General features: G+C 47.7%; 1 protein-coding gene across 2 annotated transcripts; it reads right to left on the reverse strand.

The window, feature by feature from the left end:
- Positions 1-5,799: 5,799 nt before the first annotated feature.
- LOC116956252 (uncharacterized) lies at positions 5,800-27,723 on the reverse strand. 2 transcript variants are annotated; one of them, XM_032977694.2, is made up of 3 exons: positions 27,616-27,723; positions 20,863-25,860; positions 5,800-6,985 (listed from the first exon to the last, which is right to left on the reverse strand). In XM_032977694.2, the coding sequence occupies exons 2-3, from the start codon at positions 25,140-25,142 to the stop codon at positions 6,940-6,942; spliced, it is 4,326 nt and encodes a 1,441-aa protein (XP_032833585.2). In that variant the 5' UTR covers positions 25,143-25,860; positions 27,616-27,723; the 3' UTR covers positions 5,800-6,939. The 2 variants fall into 2 exon arrangements, with proteins under 2 accessions (XP_032833585.2, XP_032833586.2); XM_032977695.2 differs by having other exon boundaries at positions 27,591-27,706.

Here is a 27,723-nt window from a genome sequence, read left to right on the forward strand (position 1 = left end):
TTTCCCCTGGACGGTGCTGATTCAGGGAGGAGAGAAGGGCCGGGAGATGGTGGTCAACATCCGCCAACTAAAACCATGGCGAGCAGCTCCAACGGGGGGGAACCCCGCCGTTCGAGTACCCCGAAACCCCGGGGTCCCCACACCCCCCATAACCGGGGGCCCCACACCCCCCATACCCGGGGGCCTCACACGGTACATGGGCCCCATGGAGCCCCGAGCCTCGAGGGGCCCCGACCCGGGTCGGGCGGGACGAGGACGACGACCCTTAAACCCTACCACCTCCGAGTTCGTTCCCCAGCCTGCAGGTACCGAGGGCCGAGGAGGACCGTTGGAGTGGAAGAGGAGACCGCCGCCGGAACCCCAGGAGATGGAGCCACCACCCTCGAAGCCGGCCACAAGGACTGGACAAGTCCCGCGGACCCCGCGACGCTCCCTTGTGGGGGCCACCCAAGCGAGGTGCTCCACCCAACCCGGGACGGGGACTGGCACCTCGGGGGGCTGTGTGGTGCTACGACAGCGAAGTCGCGCCGCGGAGGCCGGGGCCGCCGCTGTGCTGACGGTGCTGCTGTAGCGGGAAAGTCACCCAGCTCCCGTCACAGCGCTCTCCCCACCACCCCCCACATAAACACACACGGACCGGTGGGCAGGTGGGGAGCGGGGCGGCGCAGGTTAACGGCCCTACCCATAATGCACCGCGAGTTTAACGGCCCTACCCATAATGCAGCGCAAGTTTAACGGCCCTACCCATAATGCACCGCAGTAGTAATGTCGAATGGGCAGAGCACTTGGTGGGATAATGGGGGCGGGGCGTCAGAGAGGGGGGGGGGGTAATCCGATTGGCCAGAGGTCAGCGGGGGGCGGCGGGTAAGCGTTCAAACCAAGGGATAAAAAGGGACGGGATTGAGAAGGGGCCTTTTTGCTCAGGACTTGGAGGGAGGACGGAGAGCGATCATCCTGTTTCTCGACCGTCCGTGTAACGGGTTGTAGAACAGCCAGACACCAGCCCCAGCCAAAGCTTGGTATAGCCGCGTCTCTCTCCAACCTTTCACACATCTGGGCCGAACCGTGAGTGAGAGAGGTAAGGCAAAGGGGGAAATTCTAAGAGAGAGAGTGAATAGAGAGGGGACAGGCCACTTGAGGATTAGACCATAGAGAGATAGATTAGATCTGCCTGCTGGTCCGCACTGCACGGTGTAGTTTAGTTTGTCTATTCGTAGGGAATAAATCGTCAGTACAGTATAAACCGTGTCGTGTTGTCTCTGTGAGTGCGGAGAGGAGGCCGAGGTGTTGTGAGTCGGATCGCCGCGGTGCATTGTATCTACCTACAACTGTTCGGTGGAGTGCTCTTTTGTTTGTGCACGGGTGGGTAATTTTACCCACGTGTTTGCGCTCGCATGGGCGGGTTCACTCGGGGCTCGATGCGCATGCCTGGGCAGCAGTGACGTGCTATCACCCTGGGAATTAAGGTACGGGTCCTCCGATCATTAAATTCACTAGTGCGTGGTGTTGTGAACCAATGCGTCGTTTGGTGCAGGTTGTGGTTCGCCCGCGCCAGTGTGGGGGTGTGCAGGAGCAGCAGCGCTTACGGCACGCGCCGCGCGTGTATTGCGTAGAAATTAATTGGTGAGCGGGTATTCCGCAGCCTAATTAATTGATTCCGAACGGCTGCGACGGTAAATAAAACAAGATTACGCAATTCAAGCACGTGATGCTGCTGGCGGTGGTTACCGCATGTGTAGAGCTGCGCCGTGAGGTACACGAGTACACACGTGCATAATCATACAACGGTTGTTGCAGTTGTGGTAGTGGTAGATGTGGTTATTGTGGTGGTGGGCATTGTGGTTGGTGGCACGACTAGTGGTGCTCGTGCTCTGCGCCGCGGTCGTGCATCTTTACACGGCTATTTATAGCGCGAATCGTAGCGGACGAAGGGAGCGACGCGCGGGCAGCTGCCGCGCTAATTTTAGCGTGGGCACGTGGTGGCCAAGTGTGGGCAGCGGCGTACCTGGGTACGCGTAGGGGAAATGCATGCGGGGAGCGTGTGGGAATGACCCGAGGTGGCCGAGAGCCAGCCAAGAGACATGTCTCATAGGGGGTGCGTGGAGGCAGCGAGATCGGAGCTGTGAACGGCAGCAACGAGGAGGGAAGAAGAGGAGGAAGGGGGAGAGGAGATGAGGGGCAGCAGCCCCCACAGTTACACAGTGAGGGTGGGGGATGTGGATGCTGGAAGAGGTTTTGAGCATTCGTGGTTCACTGCATTTTTTCTCTTCTCTTGCTCTCGTATTGTTCTGCACGGACTTCCTTTTCCCCTCGTTATTGTATATTTGTGGATAGAGTATATATTATATAGGTAGGCTGGGGTGTTTATTGTTATTCTTGCAGTTGTTGTTGAGGCGCACATTGTTCTTGTTAAATTGTTATTGTTGTTTACGAGGGGGGCGGGGGGGGTAATGTAGCGACATCGTTGCATGTCGCTGTGTGAAGCCGGGCCGGGAAGGGCATGGCGCGCAATGTATTGGCATCGCAAACACCACCGAAGGCGAGTGCAGTACCGGCCCTAGTGGGGCTCGAGTAGCACGGATTGCCAGCAACCAGTGGCACCCTGGGCTGGGTGCAGTGCCAGCCCTACAGGATAGGGTTCGGGGGGTGGGGGTGCCGGCTCCGGAACGGGGATTCATTGGGCCATAGCACTCTGGTTGACCCCGGAGGACACGTGACCGGAGGCGTCTACCCGGGGACCCCCAAAAGGGGGGCTGGAGGGACCATGTCAAGTGGATATCCTCCTCGATGGTTCGAGAAGGGGGTCGTGGCTAGGGGTGGAGCAAGCCCCGCAACAGAGGATATAGGCCAGTCTCCCAGTGGGACCGGCTGCTGTTGTGATCCTCAAGAATCTACGTTCTATGCCTACGTCCGAAGACAAGACCAACACGGGACCTGGACCCAAGCTGGGGTCCCGTCCGTCGTAGCTACTCCCAGTGTAGTTAGTGTAGTTAGCCTGGTGGACCACCATCATAGGTTATTTTCTAGTAAAGGTGCAGTTACCCCTTTGTATTAGGTATTGGTATTAATAAATTTGATGTCTCCAAACAGTACGTCTATAAAAAAACGTATGACCAAAGCATGGGCAGTTACAATAACATAAATTTGATCGTCCTGAGTAAAGTGCCTGGTTGGCTTAATTCTGCTCGAATTAGGATGCTTAAAGCGGTTCCTACTATTCCTGCTCAAGCCCCGAAGATTAGATATAGGGTGCCGATGTCTTTGTGATTAGTGGAAAATAATCAACGAATGAGGGTCACTGGTAGAATGGCCGAATGTTTAGGTGGTGGGCTGTAGACCCGCTTACAGAGGTTTGATTCCTCTGCCAGGATTGGCCTTGTAGTGAAGTTCATGTGAGACTGCAAATCTGAAGATACAGAAGTAATTATGTTGAGTTCTTAGATCAAAGCAAAAATTTAGCGCTTAGCTGTTAACTAAGTTGTAAGTAGAATACTTGGTGGTCTAGTTAAAGCCTTAGCTTAATTTCTAAGCATCTGATTTGCGTTCAGAAGATGTGAGGTATGTCTTTCAGGGTTCAAAGCCAGACATTAAGGATTATATCCCCTTACAATAAGCTTTGAAGGCTTAGAGTCTGTATTAACTTAAATTTCTAGTATAGAGTGAGGATTGCTATGAATTGAGGTGTTAGAATGAATAGGTTGATTGATAATAGGGTGATAAGGGTGATGGGTTTATTTGTGGCTAAACACCACAGAGTAAGGCTTGTTGTTAGGCAGGGAGGTGATGTGATAATTTGGAAGTAACATATTCGGGTTTAAAAGTTTTAACTTAATAGGGAGCCTATCATTATTAGGAACAGGTTTACGGCAAGATTTTCATTGGATTGCTCAATCGATGTCAGTAGTTTATTAATTAATCCTGTAAACGGGGGCAGGCATCCAAGCGAGATAAGGAGTATGTGGTGCCGTGACCTGATATTAAAGTTACATGGTCACGGCAGAGGCCGTTGAGCCACCGCGAGTGAAACCGCACACACACAAGCACGAGTCAGGAGGCCAAGGGGGGTACGGATCGGAACGCCTTTGTTATAGGCAGAATTAGGGATCTAGATAACAAAGGGACAAGAATAGCCAGGCCTCTGAATGGACAGGGCGGCACGGGTGCGGAAGCATCTGAATGCCTTTTGTCATAGGTGGGATTATAGACCCGAATATGAAAGAGCACGGGTGGGCAAGCACGAGAGCAACGGAATGCCTTTAGGGTGGATAAAATGCGGAGGCTTAGGCTAGCGAGACCAGAGTTCTTCAAATCATCACGGTCCACGTAGCAGGAGAGTCAGCCGTTCGAGACGTCCATGTGACGAGCTTCAGCGCAGCCAGGCTCAACCCTCTACGGAGACGACCCACAGCCTCGCCCATCTAGCTTTCAGTACAGCCAGGCTCAACCCTCTACGGAGACGACCCACAGCCTCGCCCGTCTACAGCTTTCAGCGCAGCAGAGTGGAAGTAAGCGTAAGTAAGACAGAGGTGAGTGTGAACGATTTAATCGAGGGTAGAGAGCGGAGCGATAGGCAGGATAAATTGAGCCTAGGATTCCCGAAGGATAGGCTAGGAGGGCCTGCTGACTCACATAATCACGCGTAGTTTAACGGGTTACTCGCGGTAAATAAAATAACTAGTAGGGGGATAAACTGTCGTGTGGTCTTTGGGAGTGTGAAGAGGAGGGTAGAACGTGCTTGGTGTTCGCGTGCATGCGCGGTTGTTTACCCCGAGGCGGAGTGTTCAGCGTGCGCGTGCCTACGCGACTATTTTCGGTGGTATTTAGCGCTTGCGTACCTGTGTGATTGCTTACAGTAGTGCTTAATGCTCGTGTGCCTACGCGACTGTTTTCGGTAGTGTTTAGCGCTCGCGTACCTGTACGATTGCTTACAGTAGTGCTTAGCGCTCGCGTGCCTGTGTGACTGTGTTGCGGTCGCGTGCCTGCGCGATTGTCTATGGCGAGGTAGCGAGCTAAGTGCCTGGCGTGCGTGTATTTGAGGGGCTGTTTAAACGGCCCTTTAAATCACGCGACTGTTTTCGGTGGTATTTAGTGCTCGCGTATCTGTGATTGCTTACAGTAGTGCTTAGCGCTCGCGTGCCTACGCAACTGTTTTCGGTAGTGTTTAGCGCTCGCGTACCTGTGCGATTGCTTACAGTAGTGCTTAGCGGTTGCATGCCTGCGCGATTGTCTATAGCGAGGTAGCGAGCTAAGCGCCTGGCATGCGCGTATTCGCGCGGCTGTTTAAACGGCCCTTTAAATCAGAGCGAAGTGACCCCCTCCAATCAGCAGCACGTGCACGGCAGACGCCCCTGGCCTCCCACCCCCGACTCCCCACTCCCTCGCATGTGATTGGTGCACGGGGCTCGGCAGGTAGCAGCGTCGTGTTTGTTATTGCCTGAGCGCGTAGAGCGTGTGAGGGAATCACGCGTCGGCGTGCCGTACCTGTTTGTTCACGTGCGGGACGGGGTTTTACTTTGCGAGCGCGCTCACCGCGGCACGCCGCCACTGAACAGCGTAGCGCGTCGTAAGCGTAGAGCAGGTGGCCTCACCGATTGAAACATTCCGACGCGGTCAGCAACCAAGTCGGGGGTACAGGGGGGCGAGGAAGTGGAGGCCGGTAGCCCGGACCTCACAGAACAGCCGGGGGGTAGTGGGACGAATGTAGCGGGGGAGTCAGGGGACAACGGCCCCGACAATTCAGTGATGGTGGGGTACGGTAGCCCCCACAAGTAGGAGTAATAATATTTGAGAGATTTGGTTGTGTTTATTTAATGTTAATGCTGTGATTTTTTAGCTTTGAAAATGTGAACATTAATCAATGTTGCGCTTGTAAGTGTAGTGTTGACAAAGGAGGCAGAGACTTCTTTGTAGGCACCACTGTTTATTTACTCTAACGTCAGAGAACGTCCCTAACACAGAGAGGTAACGGCCTCTCCTACCCGATAGCCTAGAGGATACGTCCTCATACTTCGTGTGCCCTCACACTATACTCTACTTAACGGGTACCGCCACTGGGCCGTTCGGACCTGGCACTGACAAGGGCCGGAGGTTGGAAGTCCCAGGGCACTATCTAGATGTCTCGAGCCTTGAGGTGAGTGCGGACTGACTCATGCTGGGAGAGCTGCCCTTTATATCCTTCCTCTCCCAACCGTCCTGTCTGCAGAGGGTCTGGGTCCAACCGTTGCCCCCCCCAGCCCCCGCTCTCAGTGGGCTGTGGCCCCCTCACCCCTGGTCAACAGTTATTGTAGTCGTGACTCATACAATACTGCTATGCAGATAAGTATACATGTTGCGCGTAACAATGCCGCTACATCAGCAAGCAGTAAATGAGTGTTGTGAGTTAAGTAATTGTTGGGCTAAATGGGGCCATGCTAACAATTCAACCTACATGTGCGATTGATGAATAAGCTATAGTTTTTGTGTTTGGGTTTGGTTAAGGCCCCCTCACCCCTCAATAAATACTGAGAGTAAGGCTGAAACCAGAATGAACGCATTGTTTTGGTCTTGTGTGATTTGAATAAGAAGCACAATTGGAGATAACTTTTCTCAAGTTTCTAAGATTATTCCAGTAATAAGATCTAGGCCTACTATTACTTCTGGTAGTCAAAAGTGTATAGGTGCTATACCTTATCTTGATTTTAAGCTTTTGTGACTGCAGGAATCCATATTCTTTGGTTCTTTTGGTAAAGTCATGTAGGTAGAAAAAGAATAGATCATGACGTTTCAATCGCAACACAAGGAATCGTCATCAGGTGGGTCAACCACAACAAGATACAACTGCTGAAGTAGGCAAGAGATCTACCGTGACACGAGGTTATATAGGCCTCGGCAGTAGGGGGGGAGAGAGAAGGGTGGGGGGAGGAGGCGGGGCAGAAAGTGGACCTCGCAGCAGCACCCGGGTCACTGGAGTAAAGTGGGCCCACCGCAGCAGCACTGGAGAGGTCGGCTGCAGGGGGGGAGAGAGAAGGGGGAGGAGGCAGAGCAGATCGGAGAGAGATGCACAGAGAGAGAGAAAGACACAAAGAGAGTCGGAAATAACAGCTGACATTGGCCGGTAGGATGGAAACATCACAGTCAGTTAAGACTTTACCTGGCTAATAACATTCTTCCAATGATTGCTCAGTTTGTACCCATCTTACAAAGTTGAAGTTATGTCTGTTTATATATCTGCATGGCTTCATGGACAAATCCTTGATGGTAGCCCGAAGGTTTGCAGAGTACCGTGGTCTCAGAAAAAAACAATATCGTGTGAGCCCACTGCGTTATAACAATGATCATCCACGGCAGAGGTATTGGTTCTGCCGCGTTTCAAATCTGCCTTGTATTCACGAACACGGTCCGAGATGTCGTTTTGTTTCCCCAATGTAACTGCTGCCGCAGCCACAACTCAGTTTGTAGACACCCGGGTATTGCATATCAGGAATTGCATCCTTTACAGATGGGATCAAATCACGGATTTTGTGGACTGTGTTGAAACCAACCTGGATTTTGCGTTTGTTTAAGATTTTGGAAATATTTTTGGTAACCCCTGCTATGTATGGCAAAGTGATGGCATTGGTTGGACCCTCAGATGGTTGTCTACCCATGGCTGGGGAGACAGCTTTGCGGATTGTACGGTCAAAATATCCATTCATCCTGAGGGCTTGGTGTGCGTGCTCCAGCTCACTAGCTAGGTGATGCTGGTCGGAGATGCAACAGGCCCTATTGTGTAGGAATTCGTCTGGGCTGGATGGTGGTGGGAGTCAGGCTTTAGATAGGCATCCGTGTGAGTGGTTTTCCTGTAGACAGAGTGTCCCAATGAGCCATCAGGTCTCTTCTCGATCAAATTCAACCTCCTATCAAAAAATAAGCCAGAGCCACACGTTAAAAAGTTAGATGTTAACAAGATTGCCATCAATCATAGTAACATCACAATTTCTGACAGCCTAAAATCGGTACTAGCTAAAGGGTTGAATTTCGCAGTTACCCCTAAACACATCCCAGTGGATTAAATCATTGCCCAGGTCGATGTAGCTCTCAAAGGCTTGGGACATATCCCTGGAGACGTTGCTAGATCTGAAATAGCTGCTATCCTCAAACATGTTAAGAAACCCATTAGCAACATCAGCAATGACGAGCGTTTTAAACTATCTCAATTAAAAAACAGAGATGACATCGTCATCCTCTCAGCCGACAAGGGCAATGTCACTGTCATCATGGATAAAACCACTTACAACAGAATTCAGGAGCTTCTTAAATGATGGCAGCTATACCAAAATCAACAGAGATCCCACCAACCGCCTAGCTACAAAAAACAATATCATCACCAAATCGACTTCTCTTATCGATTCGAACAAGCAGCACTCTCTAAAACCTTTGGCTGCTAGACCACCCAGATTATATGGTCTTCCAAGGATCCACAAAGAACGTACCCAGCTCCATCCTATCGTCTCCACCATTAACTCACCCACCTACAAACTGGCCCGATTTATGTCTGAAACCCTGCTTCCTTTCACGGGCAAGACCATCTCAGCTGTACTTAACTCAGCTCACTTGGTTTCTCTAATCAAGGACATTTCACAATCTCCAGATGATTTACTTGTCAGTTTCGATTTAGTCTCCCTGTTCACCAAGGTACCAATACCTGATAACATTGCAATCATTGAAGACTTGGTCCAACAGGCACTGAATCCAGATGTACCAACTTTGGTAAGACACTGCCTTACCAACACTTACTTTACCTGGAATGGTACATTCTACAAACAAAATGAGGGTACCCCAATTGTCTCTCCTTTATCACCAGTGGTAGCGAATGTTTTCATGGAGAAATTTAAGACAGATGCCATCCAGACATCCACCATACGTCCTTCCTCGTGGAAAAGATACGTAGATGACACGTTCGTCATCTGACCACATGACCTGCCAGTACTGAAGCAATTTCTCAACCACATCATTCCATAGACCCACCTATCAAATTCACCATGGAAGTGGAAAAGGATGGCAAGCTACCATTCCTGGATGTTTTGATCGAGAAGAGACCTGATGGCTCGTTGGGACACTGTCTACAGGAAAGCCACCCACATGGATGCCTTTTTAAAGCCTGACTCCCACCACCATCCAGCCCAGAAGAATTCCCTCATCAAAACATTACACCATAGGTCCTGTTGCATCTCCAACCAGCATCGCCTAGCCAAGTGAGCTGAAGCACGTACACTAAGACCTCAGGAAGAATGGATATTCTGACCATACAATCTGCAAAGTTGTTTCCCCAGCCATGGGTAGACAACCATCTGAGGATCCAACCAACACCATCAAGCTGCCATACATAGCAGGGGTTACCAAAAAGATTTAAACAAACACAAGATTCACGTCCGTTTCAAAACAGTACACACAATCCGTGATTTGATCCCATCTGTAAAGGTTGTGATTCCTGATATGCAATACCCGAGTGTCTACAAACTGAGTTGTGGCTGCGTCAGCAGTTACATTGGGGAAATGAAACTACATGTGACTGCAGGAATTACTCTTTGGTTATTTCGGTAAAGTCACATAGAAAATATTTGATTTGATTTTCTACGTTACTTTACCGAAAGAACCAAAGAATACTTCCACTACTAAAATTCAATTAATTTCGTGTTATCTGTTTTTATAGCGGGATACTGCAATAGATAGTTGAAAAGTAAAAAGAGCCAGGTTAATGGGTAGGAAGTTTTTTTCATATGAGGTGTATTATTCTATTATTTTGAGATTCATAAGAATAGAATAAGTGGGGTTGCTTTTATTATGTTAATTGGTAAAATGTATAAATTGTTTGGTCCAAGGGGCCCTATAAATATAATTGCCATAAGAGTATTCATAAATAAGATATTGGAGTATTCAGCTCGGAAGAATAAAGCGAATGAACCTCCGGCATATTCTACCTTAAATACAGAGACAAGTTCCCATTCACCCTCAGTTAGGTCAAATGGGGTTTAATTTTTTTCTGCTAAAATAGAGACAAATCATATTGTTGCTCGAGGCCAGCTTGAAAGTAAGAATAAAGTATGTTCTTGCGTGTGAACAAAGGCCTAAAGAGAAAAAAAAAACTTCCTGTTAGGGTAATTAAGCATAGCATAATTAAACCGAGGTTTAATTCATTGGAGATAGTTTGAGCTGCAGCTCGAAGTGCCTCAATTAGTGTATATTTAGAATTCGATGCTCAGCCGGAGCCAAGAATGGCATAAATTGAGAGGCTTAAAATTGCTATGATTAAAAGAAGAGTTAGGTTCAGGGTAAAAGAAAAATGTATTACACAGTGTAATAGACGAACTAAATATTAAGTGTGTTAACCCCGATGGTGCTCATTAATAAATAAGTGGCTCCAAGTCCTACCGTCTCCGAATTAGTCACTACACTAGTAACTAATTGGAATGTTCCGTTTACGTGACAATCCATACTAATTGGCTGTGTCGGCTGGTGGCAGGTTCAATGACAAATTTATATATTTACGTGATCTAACCATAAAAAAACCTGTATTATGGATGATATTGGTCGCGAAAGCTTATGTTAAACTCAGTCTTACCTAATGTCAGCCCCATTGATAACCTGATTAAGTGTCAATCTTGATTTGAAGTTTTCGTGACTGCAAGTATCCATACTCTTTGGTTCTTTCGGTAAAGTCACGTAGGTAGAAAAATAAAAGAAAATATATATCACGACTTTTCAATTGCAACACAAGTGGTCGTCCTTAGGCGGAAAAAATAATCCAGCAGTAGAACTGCTGAACCAGGAAGAAACAGCAAGAGAGCTGCTACAAGACGTTATATATGTGGCGAAGGGCAAGCAGGTGGGGTCTGAACTGGAAAGCAATTCCATCTCCGCATGCAAGCATGTCAGTTGTGTTAACGGAGGAGATTAGGGAAGAGAGAGATTAGGGAGAAAGATTAGCATGAAATGAGCTTCCGTTACCACATAAGAGTATCACCCCCGCATATGCGCGCAGCAGTGTTAATGAAAGATTAGCACTATGTTGATGGGAGAGATTAAGCAGAGAGCTTAGGGGAATTAGCATGTTAATGTCATGTCTATGTGTAACACAAACTGTGGCGCTGCCAACTGCATCTGTGAGAGGCAAGCGCGTCCACGCAAGAGAACCACCGCAACGGTGGTCGCGCCAGTGAGACACACAGCCCATCACACAGCCAGAACGACCGATACATCGAGGCTAAGGAAGCAGAGGTGGCCATGTTAGTGAGACCTCAGCCCGTTAATGCAGGGGCAACTAACAGGGCAATGCAACTCAGAGAGTCGGAGATAACAGCCAAACGGCAGGGAAGAATGGAAGCACCACAGCAAGTTACGACTTTGCTTAGTTAATAACGCCCTTCCAATGATTGTTCAGCTTATACCCATCTTCTCAGTTGAAATTGTCTGTTTATATATATGCATGGCTTCATGGACAAATCCTTGATGGTAGCCCGAAGGTTTGCAGAGTACCGTGGTCTGGGAAAAAACAATATCGTGCGAGCCCATTGTGTTATAACAATGATCATCTATGGCAGAGGCATTGGTTCTGCCGTGTTTCAAATCTGCCTTCTATTCGCGAACACGGTCCGAGACGTCGTTTCGTTTCCCCAATGTAACTGCTGCCGCAGACACAACTTAGCTTGTAGGCACCAAGGTATTGCATGTCAGGAATGACATCCTTCACAAATGGGATCAAATCACGGATTTTGTGTACAGTATTGAATCAGACCTGGATCTTGTGTTTAAGATTTTGGAAATATTTTTGGTAACACCTGCTATGTATGGCAAGACCAATGAGTTTCAAGAGCAATGCATAAATGATCAGAGTATTGTTTTTTTAATTGCATTTGACTGCAAGTATTGTGGTTAATGTTAACATGAATCCTTGCAAAAGGTGTCAGTTTTGTTGCCAGAAAAAAGGGGAAAAGCATTATTAGTCTATTTTGGTACTGGCAAAGGAGGCCTCATGATGGCCATAGCAATCATTGAAGACTTGGTCCAACAGGGACTGAATCCTGAAGTACCAACTTACGTTCATGAACACGAACACGGTCCTAGACATGTTGCTTCGTTTCCACAATGTAACTACTGCCGCAGACACAGCTCAGTTTTTAGATGCCGGGGTATTGCATGTTAGAGATCACATCCTTCACAGATGGGATCAGATCACGAATTTTATGTAATGTGGATCTTATGTTTGCTCATGATTTTGGAAATATTTTTGGTGACCCCTGCTATGTATGACAAGGTAATGGTTTTGATTGGGTCTTCAGATGGTTCTTTTCCAACGGTTGTGGTGATAGCTTTATGGATTGTGTAGTCTGAATATCCATTCATCTTGAGGGCTTGGTGTACGTGTTCCAGTTCACTGGCCAGGTGGTGATGGTTGGAAATAGCTTTATGGTGTAGAGTTTTGATGAGGAAATTCTTCTGGGATGGATGGTGGTGGAAGTCAGGGTTTAGGTAGGCATCCGTATGGGTGGCTTTCCTGTAGACAGTGTCCCATTGAGCCATCTGGTCTCTTTTCGATTAAAACATCCGAGAAGGGTAACTTGCCATCCGTTTCCACTTCCATGGTGAATTTGATAGATGGGTGTATGGAATTGATGTGGTTGAGAAATTGGTTCAGAGCTAGTAGGCCATGTGGCCAGATGACGAACGTGTCATCTACGTACCTCTTCCACAAGGACAGATGTAGAGTGGATGTCTGGATGGCAGCTGTCTCAAATTTTTCCATGAAAACATTGGCTACAACTGAAGGGAGGACCCATTGGGGTACCTTCAACTTGTATGTAGAATGTTCCATTCCAGGTGAAGTATGTGTTGGTGAGGTAGTTTCTAACCAGGGCCGGTACATCAGCATTCTGTCCTTGTTGAACCAAATCTTTAATGATTGCAATGGTGTCAGGCACAGGAACTTTGGTAAATAAAGATACTACATCGAATCTAACGAGCAAATCACCTGGAGATAGTGAGATGTCCTTAATTAACGATACTAAGTGAGTTAAGTACAGCTGAGATGGTCTTACCAGTGAATGGTTGTAAGGTCTCAGACAGAAATCGGGCCAGTTTGAAGGTGGGTGAGTCAATGGTGGAGATGATAGGATGAAGTGGTGCACCTTCTTTATGTATTTTTGGTAAGCCATACAATCTGGGTGGTCTAGCAGTAGAGGGTTTTAAGGAATAGCGCTTGGTTGGTTCGATTAAAGATGTCGAATCAGTGATGATATTGTTGGTTTTCGTATACCAGGTGGTTGATGGGATCTCTATTGATTTTGGTATAGCTACCATCATTAAGTAGGTCCTGAATTTTGTAATTGTGTGCTTTTGTCCATGACAGTGGCATTGCCCTTGTCAGCTGAGAGGATGACGATGTCATATCTTTTTTAAATTGAGAAAGCTCAACAATTTCCGATCTTGCCACGTCTGCAGGAATGTGTCCCAAACCTTTAAGGGCTACGTCGACCTGGACAATGATATCATCAACTGGGATGTGTTTAGGGGTGACTGCGAAATTCAACCCTTTAGCTATAACCGATTTTAGGCTGTCAGAAATCGGATTGTTACTCTGATTGATAACAATCTTGTCAACATCTAACTTTTTAACGTGTGGATCTGTTTACATTATGAGACCTCCTTTGCCAGTAACAAGATATAGGAATAGGTTTTACCCTTTTAACTGGCACAAAAATATCACTGAATTGTACGCCTTTTGGCGTCTCCTGGTCGAACACCAATGGAGACTAGGCTCTAAGAAAAGCCGTCTCGGGTGTGGACCAATCAAATTCAAGGACAGTGCATATTATTATCAGAGTTGTCTTTTTTGTTTGCATTTTGACTGCTTGTGTTGTGGTTATTGCAAACATAATGCCTTGAATAAAGGTGTCAGTTTTTGTGCCAGTTAAAAGGGTAAAACCTATTCCTATGTGCGGATCTGTCTTCTTCTTGGAAAGGAGGTTGAACTTGGGAATCAGGTTATCTTTACAATTAGCTGACATTGAGGCGGCTGAAGAGGCTGTCATGTTGTCTACATGTTCCCAATCAGAAGTAGACATTTTCGGTCAATGTTAAGTGTGATTTCAAGAGATTCTTGGCTAAATTGTCCAGTTCAAATCGGAGATATCTTATTTTCTCTGAGATCAGGGCTAGGCCGGCCCTGAACAAGATACGTTTAAATTTCGATTTAAAGCTTTCGTGACTGCAATGATTCATCTTCTTTGGTTCTTTCGGTAAAGTCACGTAGAATGATAATAAAATAATAAATTGATAAAATAAAATAACACAATAATATTCTCACGACGTTTCGGCCACAACACAAGCGGCCTTCATCAGGTGAAGGGGGCGAGACTGTCTGGTAGGACAGCGCTGGAGTGAGAGCCACGTTCATATACGGCCTTTAAGCTGTGTGAGAGGAACAAAGCGCCTTGACAAAGGAATTAGCATATAATTTAGCATTGAAATGGCTGAATGATTAGCTTGTGACTGGTCACAGAAATAGCTATGTTAAAAGTTAAAGCATACACACCCGCAGAGGCACCCATTGTTAAAGGGATTCGCATAGAATTTAGCATTGAAATAGCTAAGTTAAGGCATACACATCTTGACAATGGAATTAGCATAGAATTTAGCATTGAGATAGCTGAGTGATTAGCTTGTACCTGCTGCAGAAATAGAGCTTGTACCTGCTGCAGAAATAGCTACGTTAAAGTCAGAGCATACACATTCACCGAGGCCCTTAGTACAAATCAAACAGGAGAATTTAGCATTGAAATAACTAGGCGAATCCAGCATTGAAACAACTGAATGATTAGCTAGTGACTGGTCACAGAAATGACTACACATTTGAGCTATTCACAGTACTATATAGTGAACCAATAAAAACTAAAATATAAATTACCTTCATGTTATCAATAAACTCTATATTCTCCAATCAGCTAAGCTACCAACAATAAGTCATTATATATCACAATGCTATATGGCGAAAAAAAGGGTGGATTCTTACCCTCAAATTTCAGCACCACGGATAGCTACGGGCCCCGTTCAGACGGACGAGTTCGTCCATGATCGGAACAGAGGAGGGGGAGAGAGACAGCTGCGAGGCCCTAGTATGCTCCATATTGTAAAACTATACCATTAACCGTGGTGTGAGAGGTATTAAGAGGCAATGCTGGCGAAAGAGCTGCAGTCTGAAGGTCATCGTAAAAGTACAATTAATTAAGAACAGAAATGATTTAAAACATCTTTCCAGTGGTTACTAAGCCTGAATCCATCTTCTTGGTTGAAATTGTCTCTGTGCTTGTATATGTGAATGGCCTCATGAACGAATCTCTCATGGTAGCCGGTTGGTTTGCAAAGAACCTCCGTCTTGGAGAAGTCAATGTCATGTGAGCCCACTGAATTATAACAGTGATCTGCCACGGCAGAGGAGTTCGTCCTACCGTGTTTCAAGTCTGCTTTGTGTTCGCGGATGCGGTCCGAGATATGTCTTTTGGTTTCTCCAATGTAGCTACTACCACAGAGGCACTTTAGTTTGTAAACGCCCGGGTACTGTATGTCTGGAACAGCATCTTTTACAGATGGAACTAAATCACGGATTTTATGTACTGTGTTGAATCGGACCTGGATCTTGTGTTTGTTCAGGATTTTGGAGATCTTTTTAGTGACCCCTGCAATGTAGGGTAAGGTGATGGTTTTGAGTGGCTCCACAAGAGGATCCTTCTTCATGACTGGAGTGATGGCTTTGCAGATTGTGTAGTCGTGTTTCAAGCAGACTTGAAACACGGTAGGACGAACTCCTCTGCCGTGGCAGATCACTGTTATAATTCAGTGGGCTCACATGACATTGACTTCTCCAAGACGGAGGTTCTTTGCAAACCAACCGGCTACCATGAGAGATTCGTTCATGAGGCCATTCACATATACAAGCACAGAGACAATTTCAACCGAGAAGATGGATTCAGGCTTAGTAACCACTGGAAAGATGTTTTAAATCATTTCTGTTCTTAATTAATTGTACTTTTACGATGACCTTCAGACTGCAGCTCTTTCGCCAGCATTGCCTCTTAATACCTCTCACACCACGGTTAATGGTATAGTTTTACAATATGGAGCATACTAGGGCCTCGCAGCTGTCTCTCTCCCCCTCCTCTGTTCCGACCATGGACGAACTCGTCCGTCTGAACGGGTCCCGTAGCTATCCGTGGTGCTGAAATTTGAGGGTAAGAATCCACCCATTTTTTCGCCATATAGCATTGTGATATATAACGACTTATTGTTGGTAGCTTAGCTGATTGGAGAATATAGAGTTTATTGATAACATGAAGGTAATATATATTTTAGTTTTTATTGGTTCACTATATAGTACTGTGAATAGCTCAGATGTGTAGTCATTTCTGTGACCAGTCACTAGCTAATCACTCAGTTGTTTCAATGCTGGATTCGCCTAGTTATTTCAATGCTAAATTCTCCTGTTTGATTTGTACTAAGGGCCTCGGTGAATGTGTATGCTGACTTTAACGTAGCTATTTCTGCAGCAGGTACAAGCTCTATTTCTGCAGCAGGTACAAGCTAATCACTCGGCTATCTCAATGCTAAATTCTATGCTAATTCCATTGTCAAGATGTGTATGCCTTAACTTAGCTATTTCAATGCTAAATTCTATGCTAATCCCTTTAACAATGGGTGCCTCTGCGGGTGTGTATGCTTTAACTTTTAACATAGCTATTTCTGTGACCAGTCACAAGCTAATCATTCAGCCATTTCAATGCTAAATTATATGCTAATTCCTTTGTCAAGGCGCTTTGTTCCTCTCACACAGCTTAAAGGCCGTATCTGAACGTGGCTCTTTCACTCCAGCGCTGTCCTACCAGACAGTCTCGCCCCCTTCACCTGATGAAGGCCGCTTGTGTTGTGGCCGAAACGTCGTGAGAATATAATTGTTATTTTATCAATTTATTATTTTATTATCATTCTACGTGACTTTACCGAAAGAACCAAAGAAGAAGATACGTTTAGTATTAGGAGAAGTGACAGCAGCAGATGTCAGGGTAAAGGCGATCGGTATTACCTTAGTGTCACAGCATCTCTTCAGAAATGTGAGCGACACGATCAGCTGAGCCTTCTTGTCTAAAAGTTTGTTAAAAGATCTAATAGTTGTATGGATATCCTCCCCATAGAGCAGGTTAAATCTTGACTTAAAGCTTTTGTGAATGCAGGAATTCATATTCTTTCGGTTTTTCAGTAAAGTCACGTAGATAGAAAGAAAAAATGAAAATAAAGTGAATAAAAAATAATAAAAATATCACGTTTCGATCGCAACACAAGTAATTGTCATCTGGAGAAAAAAGAGGGGGAAAGCAGCTGAGGCAGGCTGTTTAAAAGGTTTGAAATGGGTGTAGCCCAAGGGTCATAAACGAAGTGGGCAGAGCTAGTGATGTTAAAGTGAGAAATTTGCATGTAAATGTAAGATCGGAGAGCTGCCTCCATGACGAGGGCGCGGAGGTGGCCATTGTATTGTGAATAGTTACAGATGGCTCGGAGACGTAGGTAAGGTTTAAGGGTTTGCGCCGGTAGTTTATTGGGGCTAATGCCACTAACATAAAGGGTGTAACAACTTCCCAGGGGTTAGGGATCCCAAGCTAGTTCCCACGGGTTCCCTCCATAGCAGGCTGTCCCGTGCTGCCTCCTCTGCGCCGGCCGTGGGTTCAGCCAACACGGCCGACCGAGGAGCGCAGCCACCTCCAGCCCTTGTACTGTGCTGTTCCCAACTCCTATCCCCTTGCCCCTGGCCCTCCGTTCCACCCTACTCCGACCCTTGACTCCAGCTACGACCCCGCTTACATCACGGACTCTCCCCTATGTATCCCTGCGGGACATGACGTCCCGCAGGGATACTGCACTTTGAACCGAGCAAGTGACCAGGCACGGCTGACATCAGTGGAGAGCTCTATTTGAATTTATCTTTGCTTCCCCCCCCTTCAACAACTTTCATTGAACAGCGTGAATGGTCAAACCTCTCCCCCCACACCGCCCCCCCCCCCCCCAAATCGGCATGGCCTGGGGAGACCCTCATCCAGCAGTGGATTTTCTAAAGGGCTGAACATATCTCTTTTAGTGCCTAACCATTGCTTTTAAAGGTGACTGTGACTCATCTATTGAAACCCAGTATGGTTAAAAATGTTTTCTGAATTACCCACAATGATTTTAATGCTATAGAATACCCCCCCCCCCTTCACGGTCACTGTCGCACAGGCCCGGGGCACCAATGGCTGAGGAAGGGTGTAAGCTCCTGTGGCTCTTCCACTCAGTGCTGGGCTGCTCGGCCACGTCGAGCCAGAGCTCCCTGAACCCCGAAGGCAACGAATGTCTCATTGAAGTCAGACCCAGGTCCTGTGTCTATCAGGGGCACGGTGGCAGGTGTCAGGCCCAAGCTAAGCAAAAGCTAAGAGGAGCCCCAAGCAGCTCAAGGGGCACCAAGATCCGTGACAAATAAGATGCCAGCTAGCAACCTCATTAAAGGTGAGCGTTTTGAATAATATAAATTAAAAAAGAGAGATGACATTGTCATCCTCTCAGCCGACAAGGGCAATGCCACTGTCATCATGGATAAAATAGCATATAACAAAATTCAAGAATGACTCAACGATGGCAGCTATACAAAAATAAAGAGATCCCACCAACAGTCTCGTCATACAAACCAACAAAATCATTTCTGATTCAACCGCATTAACTGATCAAACCAAACAGTTATCATTGAAACCTTCTGCTGCCAGGCCACCAAGATTATACGGCTTACCAAAAATACAATAAGTAGATACACCCCTTCGTCCCATCGTCTCTACTATCAATTCCCCCACCTACAAACTGGCTCGTTTTCTGTCTGAAATCCTGCGGCCTTTCACTGGAAAAACCACCTCTGCGGTACAAAATTCTACTCACCTGGTATCGACAATCACGGGTATTTCCCTGTCCCCAGACGACCTGCTTGTCAGTTGTGATGTAGTTTCCTTATTCATCAAAGTTCCTGTACCTGACACCATCGCAATCATTGAAGATTTGGTTCAACAAGGACTAAACACTGAGGTACCCCCCCTGGTGAGACACTGCTTAACCAATACATACTTCACTTGGAATGGAACTTTCTACAAACAAACTGAGAACCCCCCTATCTCCGGTTGTAGCCAACATTTTCATGGAGAAATTTGAGACTGACGCCATCCAGACTGCCACTCTGCGCCCAACCTTATGGAAGAGGTACGTGGATGACACTTTTGTCATCTGGCCAAATGGCCAGCCTGCTCTGGACCAATTCCTCGACCACATCAATTCCATACACCCAGCCATCAGATTTACCATGAAAGTCGAAAAAGATGGCAAGCTACCTTTTTTGGATGTCCTAATAAAAAGAGACCTGATGGTTCAATGGGCCACTCTTTCTACAGGAAAACTACCCATATGGATGCATACGGATGCTTACCTGTGGATAGCCTCATGAACTAATCTCTCATGGTAGCCAGATGGCTTGCAGAGAACCTCTGTCTTGGAGAAGTCAATGGCATGTGACATGAGAGATTTGTTCATGAGGCTATCCACATATACGAACACAAAGACAATTTCAACCGAAAAGATGGATTCTGGCTTAGCAATCATTGAAAGGATGTGATAAACCTTTTAGGGTCTTGTGTTCACGCTTACGGTGACTTTCAGACCGCATTCCATTCTTCGTCTCTCCCCCTTCCTCCGTTCCGAGCATAGATGGACTTGTCCGTCTTAACAACCGCTAGTTTCTGTCCGTGGTGCTAACGTTAAGAAAAAAACCGCCACTTTTTCAAATTTTCTTGCTGTGGGTTTTTCACACCTGATGATGATTGCTTGTGTTGCAATCGAAACGTCATGAAAATTTAGTTATATTTTTATTATTTTATTATTTCCCTTCTACGTGACTTTACTGAAAGAACCAAGAAAAATGTATACATATATAATAAAGCCTACGTGTTAAACTTAACAATCATACATTATTATTGTTATCAAAGTGTGTTTGCATTGCCCTTGTACTGGTCGTCTTTTGGCATTGTACTCTCGTCTATAGCACTTTTGCAGAAACAAGGCCACAACGATGGCATATCAACCAATCAGTTATAAGGACAATGCATATTCATAATAAAGCCTACGTGTTAAACTTAACATGCATATTATAATCATCAATGCACGTTAATTTGCATTTTCCTGGTTAAAACCGGGGTGTTTCATATTTCAAAAAGTCGTTGCACCCCGAATATTGACTCTCACAGCGAACTCCCTTTGCGATGTAAAAAACAATTGCATTAAATGTTTTTCCCACGACACAAACTATGCTATGTTTTTACAAACGGTTCATGCTACCAGGGTTATACTAAACTAAAACTGTAAGCTATGTTTTATTTTACCAGGTAAGTGCCTCACTGAGCTACGTAGCTATTTTTCAGAAGCGGCCTGGCTATCACACGTAATTATAGCTCGACGAAGTGGTTGATATCATTGTGTAAATATTTATAGCAGCAGCCAAAAACTTTAAAAGGGTGTTTCTACAGACTCAGAGACCCATAGAGATCCACAGACCCAGTCACAGACTCCAATAGACAGAGATCCATACTCTATGGGTCTAGAATATTTGGCTGCTGCTATAAATTCCCACATTACAATTATATCATTACGTGTGATAGCCAGGTAGCTTCTGAAAAAAAGAACTACAAAGCTCAGTGGGCCTTACACGTTACCCCTAGTAACATACAAAATAGTTTGTTTATTTAAAACGTTAAGAGAAACAAAACAAAACAAACACCGCACCCCTCCCTGTCTCACTCGAGGTCCAAACACACGAGGCCCTCCCACATGGAGTCTCCCACGGAGTCCACCCAAACGTGTAACTGAGAAACCTCCACCAAGCAGTCAGAGTCACCCCCCGCTCCTCGTCCTTGTCCAGAGGTCTCCCTCTCCTCTCGAGCATTGTTGCTTTCGCCACGCCTGTCGGGGTTGGGAGCAACCTCTGACACTCCACCTTGACATCTCCCTCGCAACTGCATATCTTCTTGGGTCTTCTCATACCTGGTAGTTCCTTGCAACTCTATCTCTGTGTGAATCTTCTTCTGCTGTATAGTAGTTCCACGCAACACCCTCTCTGTGTGAGTTTTCTTCTGCTGCCTGGTAGTTCCATGGAACTCCCTCTCTGTGTGCAACTCGCTCTTTGCTTGAGTATTCTGCTGTCTGGTAGCCCATCGCAGCTCCTGCTTCACTCGGGTCTCCTGATACCTGGTAGTTCCTTGTAGCTCCCTCTCTGTTTGGGTCTCCTGATACTCAGTAGCTCCTCGCAACTCCCTCTCTGTGTGTGATTTCTTCTGCTGCCTGGTAGTTCCACATAACTCCCTCTTCACTCGGGTCTCCTGATATTCGTAAGTTGCTCGCGACTCCCTCTCTGTGTGGGTTATCGTCTGCTGTTTGGTAGTTCCACACAACTCCCTCTTCGAGTGTGTCTCGTGATACTTGATAGGTCCTCGCAACTTCCTCTTTGTGTGTGTCTTCTGATGCTCGGTAGCTCCTTGCAACTCTCTCTTCACTCGGGTCTTCTCAGACCTGGGATTCCCTTGTAACTCCCTCTTTGCGCAATTCTTCTTCTGCTGCCTGGTAGTTCCTCGCAACTCCATCTCTGTGCGAGTCTTCTTCTGCTGCCTGGTAGTTCCTCGCAACTCCCTCTCTGTATGGGTCTTCTTCTGCTGTCTGGTAGTTCCACGCAACACCCTCTCTGTGTGTGTCTCCTGATGCTGTCTGGTAGTTCCTAGCAACTCCCTCTTCACTCGGGTCTCCTGATACCCAGTAGTTCCTTGCAACTCCATCTCTGTGTGCAACTCCATCTTTGTGTGGGTCTCCTCCTGCTGTCTAGTAGATCCTTGTAACTCCATCTCTGTGCGAGTCTTCCTCCCCGCTCGAGTCTCCTGTTGATACCCGGTAGTCCCTCGCAACTCCCCGTCCATGTGTTTATTTTCGTGACGCCTCAAGTTTCCCAGCCGCGAGAAAGACTTCCCACAGACTGCGCACTTGAACCTCCTCCTCCCGCTGGCATGTGTCTTGCCATGCTGCTCCAGCTTTTCAGGCTGAGCGAATGACTTCCCGCAGACCGCGCACTCGAACCCCTGGGCATGCGTTTTCTGGTGCCTCTGGAGGCTGCCGGATTCCAGGAACAATTTGTCGCACGTGGGGCACTTGAAGCGTTTCTCTGCCGTGTGGATCCTCCGGTGCCTGATGAGCGTTGCCGACCGGGGGTACCCCTTGCCACAGATGGGGCACACGAATGACCTCTCAGCACCATGGGCAGCGTCCTGGTGCTTCCGGAGGTCGGCAGATTCACGGAAGGCCTTTCCGCAAGTGGGGCAGGGGAACGGACGCTTGCCGGCATGCGTCTTGTGGTGTCGGTTAAGAGCTCTGGGCAGGGAGAAAGCTTTGCCGCACGTGGCGCAGCAGAAGGGGCGCTGCCCGGCATGTTGGGTCTTCCGGTGCTCGGTGAGTTCGGGGAATGTCGCGAATGTGGCCTTCTCATCGGCGCAAATGGCGCACTTGAAGCGTTTCGTGCCCGTGGAGTGGAGTTTGAGGTGGCGCTTCAGGGCTCCGGGCAGAGGGAATGCCTTGGGGCACAGTGAGCACTTGAAGGGCGTCTCCCCCACGTGGGTCTTGCGGTGCTCATCAAGGTGCGACGACTCTGCAAACTGCTTCCGGCAGACTGCGCACTTGAGGAGTCTCTTCCGAGTGTGAGTCTTGCAATGTTCTTGAAGATGTGATAACTCTACAAACTGTTTCCCACACACAAAACACTTGAACAGCATCTCTCCAGTGTGAGCCTTGCTATGCTCTTCAAGATGCACCGACTCTAAAAACGCCATCCCGCACACAGAGCACTTGAAGAATGTGTCTCTGGCGTGGGTTTTGAAATGTTCTTGAAGGAGCATTGAATCTGCAAAGTCTTTCCTGCACATGAAGCACTTGAATAGCATCTCCTCCCCCGCGTGAATCTTATGATGTTCTTGAAGGTGTGATGACTCTACAAACTGTTTCCCACACACGGAGCACTTGAAGAAATGCCGCTCCACTTGCATGTGAGTCTTCCGATGGTCTTCAAGATGCGATGAATCTGGAAACGCCATCCCGCACACCGCGCACTTGAAGAGTCTCTGCCCCATGTGAGTCTTGTGATGTTCTTGAAGCTGCAACGACTCTGAAAATGCGATCCCACACAGGGAACACTTAAAGAAACAACTCTCCCCCGCCGTGTGGATCTTCTGATGTTCTTGAAGCTGCGAAGACTCCGTGAACTCTTTCCCACACACCTTGCACTTAAACAGCTTCTCCTCCCCCGTGTTAGTCTTCCGGTGGTCTTCAAGCTTGGAAGACTCTGCTAACGTCTTTCCGCACAATACGTACATGAATGGCATCTGCCCCGTGCCCATGTGAGTCTTCCAATGGTCGGCAAGATGCGACGACTCTGCAAATGCCATCCCACAAACGGAACATTTGAATAAATGCCTACTCCCTCGCCCCGTGTGAGTCTTCTGTTCTTGAAGATGTGACGTCTCTGCGAACGCCTTGCCAAACACGACGTACACGAAGGATGTCTCTCCATTGTGAGTCTTGCGGTGTTCTTCAAGATGTGAAGACTCCGCAAACTGTTTTCCACACACCAAGCACTTGAAGAAGCGCCTCTCCTCCCCCGTGTGAGTCCTCTGAAGTTCGTAAAGATCCGACGATCCGGTGTGAGTCTTGCGATGGTCTTCAAGATGCGACAACTCTGTAAAGACTATCCCGCACACCATGCACTTGAAGAACATCATTTCCTTTTTAATCGTCTGATGTTTTTCAAGATGTGACAATCCTGTGTGAGTCTTGAGATGTTCTTCAAGATGTGATGACTCTGCAAACTGTTTCCCACACACAGAGCAATTGAAGAAACATCTCTCTGCCCCCTCTGTATGAGTCTTCTGATGTTCTTCAAGATGCGATGACTCTGAAAACGCTTTTCCACATACAGCGCACTTGAAGGATGTCTCTCCATTGTGAGTCTTGCGGTGTTCTTCAAGATGTGAAGACTCCGCAAACTGTTTTCCACACACCAAGCACTTGAAGAAGCGCCTCTCCTCCCCCGTGTGAGTCTTCTGAAGTTCGTAAAGATCCGACGATCCAGTGTGAGTCTTGCGATGGTCTTCAAGATGCGACAACTCTGTAAAGACCATCTCGCATACCATGCACTTGAAGAACATCATTTCCTTTTTAATCTTCTGATGTTTTTCAAGATGCGACAATCCTGTGTGAGTCTTGAGATGTTCGTCAAGATGTGATGACTCTGCAAACTGTTTCCCACACAAAGAGCAATTGAAGAAACATATCTCTGCCCCCTCTGCATGAGTCTTCTGATGTTCTTCAAGATGCGATGACTCTGCAAATGCCATCCCACATACAGCGCACTTAAAGGATGTCTCTCCTGAGTGAGTCTTGCGGTGTTTTTCAAGATATGAAGACTCCGCAAACTCCTTCCCACACACAGAGCAATTGAATAAACGTCTCTGTCCCTCCGAGTGAGTCCTCTGTTCTTCAAGATGCAAAGATTCTGTGCAAGTCTTGTGATGTTCTTCAAGGTGCGATGATCCTCTGTGAGTCTTCTGATGTTCGTCAAAATCGGAGGACCTCGCGAACTCTTTCCCGCACAACGCACACTCGAAGAAACGCCTCTTCTGTTCCCCCTCTGCATGAGTCTCGCGATGTTCTTCAAGATGTGACAACTCATCGAACCGCTTGGCGCACAGCGAGCACTCGAAGTAGCGCCTCTCCCCCCCCTCTGCGTGCTTCTTGCCATGTCTCCGGAGGCTACTCGGGTGCACGAAAGACTTCCCGCATTCGGCGCACTCAAACGAGCATTTGGCGTATTTCTGGCTGTGGCCATTCCGAGATCTAGACTGAGGGAACCTTTCTCCGCAAAGCGGGCATGGGGGGAGCGGCGTCTCTCCGGAGACTGGGAGACGAGCGGTGATCCGCTGGCACCAGAGGCAGCGTTGCCTCTTGCCGGCAGGTGGTTGTGCGGGAGGAGAGCGGTTCTGCTCCATGGTGGGATTTTTGGTTATCTTCTGTGCTGTGTGTGTTGTGGTGTGTGCTTTGTGCTGTGGTGTGTGATGTGTGTGTATCTATATTTTGTGTGTATTTTGTGTTGTATGTTGAACTTCTTTTTGTGGGGCTGCTGTGGAGGGATGGACAACTAAACACAAAAAGCAGTTCTAAAGAAATGAGTTTGTCAATCTAGATGATGTAAAGTTGCGTAGCTCCAGTGGCTTCCTAATATCGGAAGAGCGTTCCAGATGGCCGCAGAAGTGCATCTGAAAGCAACGTGCGATGAGGTGACCGCCAAAAGCTGCTGCTGCTGCGAGGATGATCAGAGTTGTTGTGATGATGGTTTATAGCTCCTTGGTAGAGAAGACCGAAGGCTGACAAAACTCCCCCGTGTAGTCTCTAGCAGGGCTGTCCGGGCAAGTGCATTGTTGGTTAGTTAGTTGGTAGTAGAAGCAGCATCTATAACGGCCGATACTGTAGCACACGAAGAGTGGTGTGGGTGTGTGACCAGCACCACACGCCCACCTTTGTATCCCTACTTCCCCTGCGTGGCGATGTCTACTACTACTCCTATACACCGCCGCTACGCCAGTTACTAATTTAAGGCCGAGTCAACCTAGGGGAGGGATCACAGGAGCCGATTTGGATGGTTGTCACTGTTGGTCGTGGTGTTGGTTGGTCGTGAGCGAGAATCGAACTCGGTCTCTTTTTGTGGGGCTGCAAACACAACAACAGCAACAGTAGCATTAAACGCTCAGTGGTGGTGACGTCACCGCGGTGCCCGTGACAGGGTCGACGGCTCTCATAACTGGTGCAGACCAAATGTCCTATGGATTGTACAGCTGTGCCAGGCTTGGTGCAGCAGGTCACTTGCTCACTCACACACTGAGCCACCCATTCACTCACCCATCCACTTACGTACTCATCCACCCACTCACCCATGCGCTCACTTACCCACTCACCACACAGACATACGGCTGTTGCAGGCTAGGTGTAGTCGACCTAGGGGAGGCCTAGGTACGGTTCAGATAATTGTCACTGATGTTGGCCGTGAGCAGGAATCGAACTATATACAGTACACACACCATACACTATTCACCACCACATACTCACTGACTCACTCCACTCACCACACCACAAAATCACCCCACTCATCACACAGCTATATACGGTAGACATACACACACTATACTGCACACTACTCACCCAATCACCCACTAAGCCCACAAACACTTACCATACTCCATTCACTACCACACTACACTCAACACTCCACCCACACAGTCCCACACTCACCCACCCAGCAACTCGCCACTCACTCACGGGACAGACCATAGGTGCTGTGGGTTGTACGGCTGTGCCAGGCTAGGTGCACGAGATCACTCACTCACCTACTCACCCACTCACTAACCCACCCGCTCACCCACCCATTCACCCACCCAATCATTCACCCACCCAATCATTCACCCACCCAATCCTTCACCTACCCATTCACCCACCCACACATTCACCTACCCATCCACCCACTCACTCATCCACCCACTCTATAAGGCCAAATTCAAAGCTCCCCTGCATGGCCCACCTGTCCAACGTTGGCGATATTTACTACACACATTGCACTAGGTACTAATTTAAGGCTGAGTCGACCTAGGGGTTCGTGAAGCACGATAACCGCTGCACCACCGCTCAGTACTGAACACATCTCCACACACCATTCACTACTCACCCACTCATCACCACATTACACTCACCATCACACCATTCACCACCACACTCACCACACTTACCACTCCTCACCGCACACTCACCCGCCACACACTCAACCGCCACAATCATCACCACCCTCACCAACCTCATCACGCACAGATATATATGGATAACAAAGACACCCCCGTGTAGGCTTAACAGACTGTTGGGGCAAGTGCTTTTAGCGAGCAGCACCTATGAAGGCCGGCACGGTTCATGAGGGGCCGCCTTCGTCTGACCAGTAGCGATGTTTACACACACACCGTACCAGGTAATCAATTGCGGCTGAGTCGACTTGCGGGATGCCCAGGACCGGTTTAGATAATCGTCACAGGTGTTGGCCGTGAGCGGGAATCGAACTCGGGTTGCAGGGTTCGTAGCGCAACGCGCTAACCGTTACGCTATCGTTCACCACTATATACAGTACACACACAATTACACACACTATACACTACTCACCACCACACTCACCACCACATACCACACAATTACCCCGCTAACCACACACATGCATACGGTACACATACACACTACACTGCGCTCTACTCACCTAATCACTCACACACACTCCACTCACCACTCCACCCACTCGCCACTAAACTTACCACACACATGTATACAATACACACACTATACACTACTCACCACCAATCTAGACTCACCAGCACTCACCCATTCCACGCACAACTACATCCACTTACCACCAACTCACCCCACCGCACTCACCACAACCGCCGTTCTTCGTTCGTGGCCGCCTCCTCGCGGAGCTTCCGTCGCCGTCTCGCGCCCAGTGACCTCACTTCCGAGCGATGGGGGGGGAGTGGGGGAACTGGA

This window comes from Petromyzon marinus, chromosome 64 (genome assembly GCF_048934315.1).
Source record: "Petromyzon marinus isolate PM22_M1 ecotype Great Lakes invasive population chromosome 64, UKy_Petmar_22M1.pri1.0, whole genome shotgun sequence".
Lineage (NCBI taxonomy): Eukaryota > Metazoa > Chordata > Hyperoartia > Petromyzontiformes > Petromyzontidae > Petromyzon > Petromyzon marinus.